The 13,638-nt window shown below is 38.9% G+C and overlaps 1 protein-coding gene across 1 annotated transcript; it reads left to right on the forward strand.

Annotated features, from left to right (window-relative positions):
- Positions 1 to 655: 655 nt before the first annotated feature.
- On the forward strand, positions 656 to 13,324 carry TRHR (thyrotropin releasing hormone receptor). Its single transcript, XM_089477604.1, has 2 exons — positions 656 to 1,444; positions 12,899 to 13,324. Exons 1-2 carry the CDS (start codon positions 656 to 658, stop codon positions 13,322 to 13,324), a joined length of 1,215 nt encoding a protein of 404 aa, XP_089333730.1.
- Positions 13,325 to 13,638: the final 314 nt, after the last annotated feature.

Consider the following 13,638-nt stretch of genomic DNA (forward strand, 5'->3'; position numbering starts at 1 on the left):
AATGTTCTTAAAATAGAGTTCTGTGGCCAGTAGAATAGATTAAATTCCCAGGTTAAAGAAACAAGTTTAACACCACTAGTTGCCTCTAAGAATGGACTGGTAGCAACTTTTTCATATTGCAGCGTACAAAGAGGTGCATGTACATAATGACATTAAAACTCATTTACTGCAGAATATGTAGAAACATTTTTTCTGTCCGAATTTAGATTTTCTGTCCTATAATGTTATGCAACACACTATGTGTATTTAACTAAATTGTCACTTTAGTTTGTTTTTATTTTACAACAAATTTGTAGAAATGAATTCATAATATAAATATGATATTTTTAATATAAAAATCAATACATATCGTTTTTTGTTTCTGTAATGGGTGTTGGTATGTGGGCATTTCTCAAAAGCTGTTATAACCCGCTTAGGTTTTAAAAAACTGATTATTCTTAGGTATTGATGATAAATCTAAGACAATGTTTCCACCTTAGAACCCTCTAGAAACAAGCATTACTAGCCTATTTATTGTTCTGAATGTATGTTTTCTTTTCTCAAATGCTGACTTCATTTTTCTCGCAGATAAACTGATTAAGGAACATCTGGGAATTTGTTAACAGAGGATGATCTTTCCTTAGACAAGTCTGTCACTGAGGACAATATGGACAATATGGACAATGGGACTTTTAGTGAACTAAATAGCACAGTGCTCCATGATCAACAATGGCATGGTCTAGAGTACCAAGTAGTCACCATTTTCTTAGTCATTTTGATTTGTGGACTTGGCATAATTGGAAACATTATGGTGGTGCTTGTAGTTCTCAGGACCAAACACATGAGAACTCCAACTAACTGTTACCTGGTGAGCCTTGCCATAGCTGATCTCATGGTCTTGGTAGCGGCAGGTCTCCCTAACATTACTGAAAGTGTCTATGGCTCCTGGGTTTATGGATACATTGGATGTCTCTGTATTACTTACCTCCAGTATCTGGGCATCAATGCCTCATCTTGTTCAATTACTGCATTCACGATTGAAAGATACCTAGCCATTTGCCACCCCATTAAAGCTCAGTTTCTGTGTACCATATCCAGAGCTAAAAAAATAATTGTATTTGTTTGGGCGTTCACATCTCTTTATTGTATGATGTGGTTTTTCTTGCTTGACCTTAACACAACCATTTACAAAGATGCCACAGTTGTAAACTGTGGTTACAAAGTCCCCAGGAGTTACTACTCTCCAATCTACTTAATTGACTTTGGTGTATTTTATGCTGTACCTATGACCTTAGCAACGGTCTTGTACGGTCTTATCGCAAGAATTCTGTTTCTAAATCCAATTCCATCTGACCCTAAAGACAACTCAAAGACCTGGAGAAACGATTCAACTCATCAGAACAAGGCATATAACTCCAAATTGTCCAGCAGATGTTCCAACAACACCATATCCTCAAGGAGACAGGTAACTAATTTAATACCCCTTTCAGCAATGCTCGGAATGTTTATACTTATTGATATTTGGCTTACTTTATTATTATTACTTAGAATAATTAATCAATTAAATTAAGTATCCAGTTAGCAGCACATTGCAGTACATTGCAGACTTTTTTTTTTAAAATCAAAATTAAGAATTGAATAATCCTTTTATAGATTAGATTTGTTATATGTTGTCGTTGAGTTAAATTCTATATTTGTATTTGACCCACATTTCATTACATTTTACCACATTAGTTGAGGCTAAATGAATAGATACATTTTCCAAAAGCAATGATTATATATTCATAATTTGGGTACTTTATCTTCACACGGGTGCATCAAATAATTTATTTCTTGTTATAAAATATGAGGAATGTTGGGATTTCCATAGCAACCTTTTTCTGATTTGCAAACATGGAAAAAAAGCGAAAAACACGTTTATCCGCTAATGAGACACGCAGCTTTATGTATTAAAAAAGAATAAAAGATATCCATTCCAGTAAATATTACTAAGTTGCTTCTTACAATTGCTGTCCTTATCCTTATCTAATAGATTCATTAATTGAAAAAGCCTCTAATGTTACATATTTATGTAGTCTTAAGGTGGATATTGAAAATGCAAAAAATGTAAGCTCCTTAACAATTGGTGTGTTCTTCAAAAATCATTTTCAGAAGTACACACTACAAGCCCAAATGATGATCCATTTACACCGGCATTTTGGTTCTGCAACTTCTTTATTAGTCATACATCCAGGTATTGAAGAGGGTGCTAGTACATAGTACATATTTTTCATTTTAGACCAAAAGTTATAAAGAAAAAGGGTTACAATATATTCGTAAATGTAACACTGTGGATTCCTGGGATCCCGTGTGGTTCCTGTCCCTGTGGGTGGGAACCAGCTGATAACGCTGATTAATAAAATCTGGCAGCAGAATTTGCCCCAATCACATTATCAATAGACTTGGGCACCAGGGGGCTCTTCGTGTTCGTCTTCGTGCTCGTCTTCGGCAAAAAAACAACTTCGTATTCCGCGAATATTCGCCTGGTCCTGTCTTCTCTTCGGGCGAATATTCGCGGACATTCTTCGTGCTCGGGTTTTCTTCGTTTTCCCCGGTTAAGGGGTTAAAACGGGGTTAAAGCCACTCTGGCGCCAGGAGTTTAAATGTCCGTATGAGCAACTCTATTGGTCGTCAGCAGGGGGAGCCCCCTGCTGGCGACCAATAGGGTCGCTCGTACAGACTGTTATACTCCTGGTGCCGTAATTGTTCGGCAGATCCCACTGGTCTCCCTGTTCTATGAGTTAAATGTCCGTACGAGCGACCAATAGAGTCGCTCGTACGGACATTTAACTGATAGAACAGGGAGACCAGTGGGATGTGCCGGGTAAGTTACAGCATTGGGGTTTTAAAAGTCTGCACGAGCAACTCTGTTGGTCGCTCGTGCAGACTTTTAAAACCCCAATGCTACAACTTACCCGGCACATCCCACTGGTCTCCCTCCCTGTTCAATTAATTAAATGTCCGTACGAGCGAACAATAAAGTCGCTCGTACGGACATTTAACTCTGTACAGGGAGGGAGACCAGTGGCATCGGCAGGGTAAGTTGCAGCATTGGGGTTTTAAAACCCCAATGCTGCAACTTGCCCTGCCGATGCCACTGGTCTTTAACTAATTGAACAGGGAGGGAGACCGATGCCACTGGTCTCCCTCCCTGTTCAATTAGTTAGTCCGTGCCGGGTTAAATGTCCGTACGAGCGACCAATAAAGTCGCTCGTACGGACATTTAACTCTGTACAGGGAGGGAGACCAGTGGCATCGGCAGGGTAAGTTGCAGCATTGGGGTTTTAAAACCCCAATGCTGCAACTTGCCCTGCCGATGCCACTGGTCTTTAACTAATTGAACAGGGAGGGAGACCGATGCCACTGGTCTCCCTCCCTGTTCAATTAGTTAGTCTGTGCCGGGTTAAATGTCCGTACGAGCGACCAATAAAGTCGCTCGTACGGACATTTAACTAATTGAACAGGGAGGGAGACCAGTGGCATTGGCACTGCCGATGCCACTGGTCTCCCTCCCTGTTCAATTAGTTAGGGGTTAACTTTTTTTTAAAGGGTTAAGGGGCCGTGCAAGTGAGCCTATTGGTCGCTTGCACGGCCCTTTAACCTATGGATTTCTGCTCCCGTTAACCCCTTCGATGCTGTGTTAACGCAGCATCGAAGGGGTTAACGGGAGCGGAAATCCATAGGTTCGCTGTCAGGGGCTACAAAGACCGTGCGAGTGAGCCTATTGGTCACCTGCAGGGTCTTTCTCTGGCATCAACCAATTGGTTGATGCCAGAGGAGGTCCCTGTAGGCGACCAATAGGCTCATTCGCACTGCCCTGTAACCCGTGACGGCGAACCTGCGGATTTCCACTTCCGGGAACTGCCGCGATGCCGCGAAGACAAGACAAGGTAAGATGAAGGGGGGGAATGGTAGACGAAGACGAAGACAATCACGAAGATCTTCGTGGTGTGTGTCTTCGTCTTCGCCTACGTTTTACCGCCGCCGTCTTCTCTTCGGCGTGTCTTCGGAACGAACACGAAAACGCACTCTTCGTGTTCGTTTCCATGTTCGCCCGAAGACGAATGCACAAGTCTAATTATCAAGAAGTACTTTGGTTGGTTGCCTATTTTATCATGTGGGTCAATAAGCTGCAGACATTGGCAGATCTCATGATGGTTGCGTTACATTGGGTGAGATTTGTGATAAGAGAAAGGAAGTGGGATCAGTAACAATCCCATTGCAGCAACTAACCACACATCACATTGATGTTGAATTGGGGAGATCCCTGCAGAGTACATTTGATAGAAATGTGTTCCATAGCTGATTATTAACCTCATCTCAGCAACTTCTGTTTTTAATTCACAACATTTACAAAACAGGGTTAAACAATTAAACAACCCCATTAGTTACCATATTGATTTCTTGTAAAATATCCACAATTAACGCTTTATCACACATTTACCAAACTTAACAAAAAACTATTATTTTTTTTTTTTTTTGTTATTAACCCCACCCAGCAATGATCTTGTAAACCATTGATTTTCACAGAAAATTAACATCCAAATATAGCCTATACAATTAAAAAATGATACTCATATATGAAACCATTTTTCAACCCACTGCTATAGGATAGGTAGGGGTTTTCTAAAGTAACCTCCTTTGCCTCATAGAGCAGAGATGTGGGAGGGAGAGAAACAAGGGATGGGGTTTTACTACTTTTTCATCTCTCTCACCTCAGTGGATTAGGGGGACAAGGATGCCCTAAAAGGGCTAGTGATTTAAATTGAACCTCACCCCACAGAGAATGGGATTGGGTCACAAGCACAGATTGCAGTAGTGTAATTTTATCATTTTTATGTCCTCCATCCCTCTGAGCAGTACTTTATACATTATATATCAAGGATGCTCTCGGCTACACTTGTATCTTGCTGACATTTATATGTTGTTCTCCTACCTTGCACTTATCATTACCTGTCTCACCTTGGCCTAGACTTAGGTTATCCATTGCCTCATCCTTATGTAGCATGCTCTGCATCAGCCCTATGCAGGGTTGTGAGTAATACCAGCACCCATAGTCATAAGAGAATGCTCTAACAACCTGGAGAGTCTTCATGGGCTCTACCCTATTCTGGATTCTTCTAATTACATCTAAACACGGCATGGGAACTTTATATAATTGGTAAAGGAGCTAACCGACCTGAGATCCTTGTTATCCTCTGATGCAAGCACGTCTCAAGGTGTTATGCACAGGGTGCCTTCAGCCCCAGACATTTGGCACATGGTAGCAGCCACCAGTCTCATTCTCAAGACTACCAAGATTTTGGAGTTACAGCTGCATCCCATACCTGCCTAGGAATTCCTCTGTGCATGACCAGAGCCTCTCTCTACTGAAGAATGGGCCAGATTGAGGAACTAGAACCTCTGTTTTTAGTTAGGGGTGCAGGATCATTATACCAGTTTTGGATCCTTCAGAACCCAAATGTCTCTTCTTAAATGTCCCTCTCTCAATAAGGGGGGAACCATATGCAGGAATATGTATTCTGGCACTGCATGTGCCTCCAAAAGACCAATGCCACAGGAACCTGCAAAACAGAGGAGGACCAAACAAATGGCCATTTCAGGTGGTATCTCCTCTTTGACTCAGCTCATATATCTTAGACATTTTGTTTGGAAAAGATGAATTGACTCCCCAATAAAGCATGCAGGAGCTCTGATTTCAGCCTGTCTTGAATTCATCAAACCAAAACCAATCATGTGTCTTTAGACTGCATTGTGGTTTTCAATAAGGTCTAATATGTATGCAGGACCAAGAGGTTTATGAATAGGTCATCTTTACCTAAAACAACAAAACCACAAGAAGAACAAGGCCTGATACTGATAAGACATCCAAAGTGGACTTTTTTTTGTGAGTGTGTGGGGAGAGACCAGGGACCAGAGAAGATGGACTACCCTTGTTGCTACTAGGAGGGTGCAATCTCTGTTTCTGGCTTATGTATTAACTCTGGGCTACTCCCAGATGCCCTTCCTGGAGCATTGGTTTTCTGGAGTCTGAGTTGTGCTGATGTTATCTTCTGGCTTTTGACTCCTGGCTCTAGGCTCCATTTATTGATTTGGGTCTTTGATTATCTGGTATTAGACTTCTGCCTGGACTTGGATTATCCATTTGTCACTTCTGGCACTGGGCTCCATTTTTGGTATCATTGTCTACTATGCTTTAATGCCCTCTGTGTATGACCTTGGATGGCCTTACATTGATTGTGTCTCTGCTGTTCTCTCTGGTGTCTCTCTGGACGACCCACTGTCATGGCTTCTCCTAGTTAATCCTATACCAGACATATTTAAAAGCTCTTGTTTGCTAGTTTTGAACCTTGTCAAAGAGGACAAAGGCTGTAGCGGATAGCTATCTTCAATCAAAGACTAACCACTTGACTTTTTAGTGAATAAACCCTTATTATCATTAATAAAATGCACCTACCATTAATACTGTTATCATATACCATGCTGCGCCATGGATGAATAGTAAAATTTTTACTGCCACAGGAGAATTTTCATTTTTTTTATGAAAATAGTTTAAAATGGGCAATTTTTTTTGACATTTTTAGAATGTGGCCACAATTTTCCCTTGATCTTCTACCTTTTCCTTCATATTTTCCTCACATCATACCATTCTCCATGAAAATAGCTAAGTGACCCCAAACCTTTGAACGGTTGTGTATATATATATACATATAGGAGAAAAGCCGTACTGGAGCTTTAAGGCCATCGGCCACTGCCAGCTGGATACATGCAGCCAAATACTGTGCTCGTACATTTGCACATCACGCATCCACATGTATCCACAAGTACTGCATCTACTACAAAAGCAGCTGTATATGTAAGTAGTCTGTGTCATCTGACCTATCTGCCATTTGCCCAGGTTTGCCAGATGGCCATGTAAGATTGGCTGTTTTTTTTAATTAATACAGAAGCATGATAATCTTCTAATCTATCTTGAACCATCTTGTTCTGCAGGCATTGTAGTTGCTATATGTACAGTTAGCAGATGAGACAGTAAATGTTCACTTTTGCATTCTATGTAATATTTTCTGTCTGCACCTCTGTCTCTGAATATACTGTATATTGAAGGCCAAACAATAGGGTTATTGGAAAATAGTTTTTACTCCCCTTCCCAACCTTAATGCAATAAGAAAGCTTCATATTAACTCTTTGAGCATGTGATTTTTTGTCAGTTTTACTTTGTATGTACTCACAGTAACACTAGGTCAGTTTCAGAGACTAAGGAAGAGAGAAGCTCTAAATATAAGCCACTAAGGCATAATCTGGATGGCAAATATTACACTTAATAACATAACATTTATTTTGTGTAAAGGAAGATATAACAGCAAGAGTGAAAGTACAGCGGAAGACATTTACTCAGTTTGAATTAACATAAACAAAGAAATACCATCAATGTAAATGAAGGAAATCAAAGTACAAAGAGGTGTTGTATTTTCTTATGAAATGTCAGTGCTGTTGAGCTATGGATATATTGATTCAGAATTTGTAAAATTGATTGTGTCAACAGTTTTAAAAACAAGAATGCTCCTGATATTAATTTGTTTTTATTATGATCTCTTGAATGCAAAGCCTACTTGGTCTATGCCACAGGAAGTCAGGAAACTGAGTGCAGAAATAACCACTGCCCCACACTTACCCACCAAAGTGTGGGGCAGAAAGTACAAAACAAACCTTAGTGGGCAAAGTTAGGATGTGGATGATCCCAGGGTCACACAAGTACTGGCACCAAGGAGTCAAGCAAAGGTCATAGAAGGTAGGTCTGTCCAAATTGGGAAAGGTAGCAAGACAAAAAAGCTAGGACATCAGGAGCCCAGCAAAAAACAAGTTGCAAGAGAAGGCTATACAAACAACTGCGCACCACCCTGTCAAGAACTTATACAGGTAGGAAGCTGTCACATAGAAGGTAAATGAGTTAAATGGAAGTAAGTCTGTCTTCAGTTTGCACATGCACAGAAAACACCCTGGTCTCCTCATTACCATCACCAGGCACCTTTGGAAGAAAATCCTGCTGCTGTTGGGCCGTTGCCTGCCCTCACTGGACTGCCACAGAGGGAGACTTTTCCAGTGCTGAGAGACCATTGCCTGCCCTTAGGAGACTGCTGGATGGGCCACTTGATGCCAGGGAGTGGTGGCTCTCCTTCAGAAGTGAAAAATTGAAGGACGAGTAGGATGAGCATGTTTGAAGACTTGGACCCACGTGGGGTCATGTATTTAAGAAACTAGCTACCAGATCTTCAGGACCCAAATCTGGTCCACAACATAATCAAGCCAAACTCTCTAAATTCTGGAATCCAGGATGGCTTAGACCTGAAATTCCTTAGATCCGCAAACCACAGGATGAGGAATGACATGATGACCAAGAAAAGCTTCAGAAGTCGACAACTTAAGCAAAGACATTTTGAATACAAGAAAAAAAATGTAGCAAGGAGGAAGATCAAGTTGATTAGTCACAGGATCCACCAATCCATGGATAATGGCCAATACATCTTGAAGCAAATTTATAAGAGGAAACTTTGAGACAGGTAAGTGGTAGACAGACACACTTTATCCCCAATTTCATATGTAGAAGGAGGTCTACGTCTGCAATAAGCTTGCTATGGGTAGCTGTCCTATACCTGATGTCGGTTGTCCTGAAGGGTGGAGTAAAGGAGTCTTAAATTATCTAATTGTTTTGTAATCTCATGAATACATGCAATTCTAAGTCTGTCTGAAAACAGCAGAGGCTGATATTCCACAGTTAGCATGAGACTTGTGTGTTCGAATTCATATGAATTGGAATTTTACTGAACTTTGTTTAATTCATTAATTCATATGACTCTCCCCAATGAAACTAACGAAAATTAGGATCAAAGCTCTGAACATTTTTGGATTTTTTTTTTTGTGGCATGTGTATCGTGTAGTACTGAATGAGTTAATATGAAGTATGTGATATATGTGAGTGATCAAATGTGGGCTCATCTTCCTGTGATAACCTGGTTCCTACAGTCAAGAAGGGATAGCCTGTGTGTTCTTTTTCCAAAAACTGAAAAAGAAAGCCGCAGTGCACTGGGGAGGGAGGGGATTGGAACAATAATATAAAAAAAGTGGTTGGTCCAATAGGGGAGATGGGATGGAGGAATCCTCTCTCAAGCTTTCCATATTTCTCTGTTGAACTATTGGTCAATTTGTGTGCCTTTCTATCATTTGCTGGCTTGCATTAGTCTAAAACAATGGTTGGAATGAGTGAGGTCCCATGTTCCCTATTTGGCCAATGTTTATCTCTTACACTATTGCTCCCATCCCCTGCCTTCCCAGGGTTTTTTATCAGCTACTGCCGCAGAAGTAGTGTGCAAGGCTGGTTCATTGGGGGAAGAGAACATGGAAGAATGTCTGTAGAGAAGAGAAGAAGCACAGAAGGGGAGGGACAGAAGTAGTTGTGAAGGTAGGTGTGGGAGTAGAGGATGTAGTGAGCGTGAGTCTGGTGCGTCATTGGAGGAGGTAGGGATAGAGTACTGTGAAGCTGAGAAGAATCACGGTAGATACAAAGGAGCGAAGCAGAGAGAGTATTTGTTGGGGAAAGTAGGAGTGGAATTGATGAATTACCTTTTTACTCTTTACTTCCCAACACTCCACAGAAAGAACTCTGAAGACTCCACATCTCTAGTTAGAACAAAGGAGAGAAATGTGTATGGGTGATCTGTGTAGGCAATTTCAACACCAGGTAGAAGATTATACGAATGAGAATGTAAAGCATAACAGCATATATATTGTTCAAGAGTCTGCTTGGTGCATTCCGTTTGGATTAGGGTTGATGATATACATTTGATTTTCAGTTCTAAACAAAAGATCTTCCAAACTGTGATCCTCTGCCATAGATGATAGATCTAAAGAAGCCATGTCAATGAAATATCTCACAAATAAAAAGCAGAGTTTCAGGGCTGACCTGACGTGGAAGTGAAAATAATCAACCACAACCAAAATTATCTTATTTTTATTAGATGAGCAATTTGACAATGACATCCATGGTGAAATCCTCCAATAAACAAGAGGGGGTGGCAAGGTTTGCAAAAGTCCCACAGAACAGAGACAGAAACTCTTTGACTGGGCATTGACAGCATATGGCATGAAACATTAATGAAAATCTTTTAATTTGTAGGGTCACCAAAAAAGTCAGCCAAACCAAGTCTTTGGTCTTTGCAGGACACCCATTGCTTCAAAGGAAACATAAATCTTGGAGTCCTTGAAAAGAAGCCCATGGTTGGAGATACCAGCTCCTAAGTGCTGGAACTCTCCGTATCTAAGGTCTGAGCTGGTAGGCTAATTGTAAGTTGGTAGAATAGCCACTCGCTACAGAGTTAATTATAGCTATCAGACTATTAGTATAGGTATAATAAGGGTTGCTAGTATTATTCTTACCCTTGCAGAATGCTGAGACCTCTAGCAGGGAAGTAACACAAGGAAAAACAGCTTTTACACAGTACAGCCAAAGGGTTTGAGAGCTTTTTCAAGCCATTTCTCATTATCTGAGGGGCCTCGGGACAAGTCCAATTTGCCTTGACAAAGACAGTTGTATAACCACTGTATGAGCCTGCTACATTGAAATGGTACAGCAGAGCAGGCGCATTTAGCATTATACCCTTCAACAGGTTGTCTTCCTTACTTGAGTGTATGAATTTTGGCTTGAGCCAGGAAGATTTCTGTGGGTCATCATCTAGTGATTTCCAATGGAGAATTCTGTGATCAAATAGACCATCACTTGTCATTCAGTAGCTAATAAAATCCAACTAAAATGTGATTGTGGGTGGGCAAAATAATAGCATATTAAATAATTGTCATTTCTGGATATGGATGTTATAATGTCCTAAATAGCACTCTGTGAAATCACTTGTGTAATCACACTGATGAGAACCTTCACAGTTTTATTGATTATATAGCCTCATGTTGGCACCCACTGATATACTCATTTACATTTCACCAAATTAATACTGCAGTTAAAGTGGTTTAGGAATATTTTCCACATTATTAAATGATTAAAAACTTCATTGAATATACAGATGTGATGTTAACCTCTTATGATGTACTATTGGGTTAAAGGAAGTTGCCAAATGACAATATATGTTTTAAGTACTTTCCACCAGTGGGGACATTTCCCAGCTGGCAAATGTGAGCGTATGCTGTCTAAGAACAGCACCGCTGGGTGCGTACTGACAAATGAGGTGTAAGAGCACTCTCTGTTCGTGAATTTTTTTTTTTTTTAATAAATAATTTGTGTACAAGGTGTGTATGGGAATAGCAATCTGCAGTTGAGGACAGCATGTAGGTCTATGACTGCAGCTCTCAAGTAGTTTTTCTGAGAATCTGGGCATTGTCATATGAGCTGACAACACATTATTGTATTAATACATGTATCAAAAAATGTATATATTTACATTTCAACACGTAACAACCACCATGTCATCATGAATTTATTCCTACTATAAAACAAATGAAAGGCTGAATTAGTTGAAAAGCACAAGGAAGATCTAAAGTAAACGGATGGGGGCTGTCCTGACAGACCCTTATGTTTTATGAGTTGATATAATTGCACCATTAGCTACGTCTTTTCTGCGATGAGCTATTTTTATTTAAAAACATTCTGTGCCTCATACTGTTTTCTTCAATCTAAGATTCATTACAGAGTTATTCTTCATTTACAGATAGCAAAATTGCATTACTGCTCATCCCTACAATATTAATTATTCAAAAAAAGTTTGGTAATATATTTTAGCACCAAGTGCATGTTCTACAAAGTTCTAGCAAGTAAATGCTTGTCTTAGGCATCATCAGATATAATGTTAGCCCTGAGCTCAATTCTACATATTTACAATTTCCATTAGCTCGTCACCCACAATGGCATATTTTGTTTACAGCATAACTTCATTATAAATGTTTTCATCAGACATCACAAGTTTTTATATATAAAACATGTTCACAGTTTTATTTCACTTATAAATGTTCTAATCACTTTATTAATTTAGTTATTCTTTCAGTTTCTTGGTCCCTAAGTACAGATTTGTGTACAACTAGAGTTTAGTTTAATGCCTATATTTTTGTGTTTGTATATATATATATATATATATATATATATATATTTAAAAGTGTGATACAATGTATTCGAAGTGATTAAGAAGAGACGTTTTCTCTCTTTGTAACAGTAATCAGTAGTTTGTTTATTCAAGTTAGGTAGCTGGAGACAGCATATGATTAAGCATTCAGGTGCGAAACGCGTCAAGCTTTTTTCCGCTCAGCTTTTTGTTCCTTTTGATGTGATCTGCACAAATAAAGGTCTCCATAAGCAGCCCTTTTCCAATTGTATTCTTCGTGAAAGTATACAGGGCTTCTACAGTTTGAACAAAAAATGTTTTGCTGATTTTAAGATAATGCATCGATTGTTTAATCATAAAGATAACATCTTTAATCAAAACGTCCAGGTAAACATTCTAAAAATGTATCCATGTAAGTAAAAAATCTTATTCAAATTATGTTTGCTTTTTATGGTAAAAAATATATATATTTCTAACAATATATAACATATTATTCACATTTTCAATGTCTATTATTGAAAAGCTCTGTTGTTATTTTATTATTATATTATGCAATAATAATATGATAATCCCCAATTAATCTCAGATTTATTCAGCACAGGTATATATTTTCACCATCGACCATTATATTTCCTCCATGTCTTAAGTACACTGCTACACTTCGAAGTGTGGTCCAATTATTTGAGTGATTATAATAATATTGCACATTTTAGTCTTTAGTTTTTTGTATTTTTATATCTATTTTAATGATTTTATGTGTTTTGGGTTTTTTTTTACAGGTGACAAAGATGTTGGCAGTGGTCGTAATTTTATTTGCATTTTTATGGATGCCCTACAGGACATTGGTTGTTGTGAACTCTTTCCTGTCCAAGCCTTACCTTGAAAATTGGTTTGTATTATTCTGTAGAATTTGCATTTATCTAAACAGCGCGATCAACCCTGTCATTTACAATCTCATGTCTCAAAAATTCCGAGCTGCTTTCAAAAAGCTCTGCAAGTGTAACAAGAAGAGAACGGAGAAGCCAGCTAACTACGGCGTGGCTCTTAATTACAGCGTCATTAAAGAGTCATCCAATGGAGGAAGCCCGGATCACTTTAGCACTGAATTAGAGGACATTACTGTGACAGACACCTATCTGTCCGCTACAAAAATGTCCTTTGATGACACATGCTTACCTTCAGATGTGACATTCACCAGAAAATAGACCTTATACTGTATACTGCACAGAGAGCACACAAACAAATATGATCAAGATATAAAGGGTTTTTAAGATAAAAAAATATTGCTCATTGGGGAAAAAAACTATATAATGTTAATTACCATACCTGAACTGGGGTGTGTTTGTACTTGATCTAAAACAATTTTGATGTGTGGTTTAGAGTTTTTTTGTGCGCCCAGTTAAGTTCTGGTAATCAATACCTAATATTTCAAAAGAAGAATTGTCAAAAAAAAAGATATTTTTTAGTTGAGACTGTAATATACAGTTTGTAAATTAAATCAAAAGTGATTTTTTTGGAT

This window comes from Sceloporus occidentalis, unplaced genomic scaffold (genome assembly GCF_023333645.1).
Source record: "Sceloporus occidentalis isolate IW3139 unplaced genomic scaffold, rSceOcc1.0.p SCAF_11, whole genome shotgun sequence".
Taxonomy (NCBI): Eukaryota; Metazoa; Chordata; class Lepidosauria; order Squamata; family Phrynosomatidae; genus Sceloporus; species Sceloporus occidentalis.

Bases quoted from the DNA above. Each gene is read 5' to 3' on its own strand.
- TRHR (XM_089477604.1), top strand. From the start codon at position 656: ATGGACAATGGGACTTTTAGTGAACTAAATAGCACAGTGCTCCATGAT. The intron at 1,445-12,898 runs GTAACTAATTTA...TTTTTTTTACAG, and splicing joins CCATATCCTCAAGGAGACAG to GTGACAAAGATGTTGGCAGT.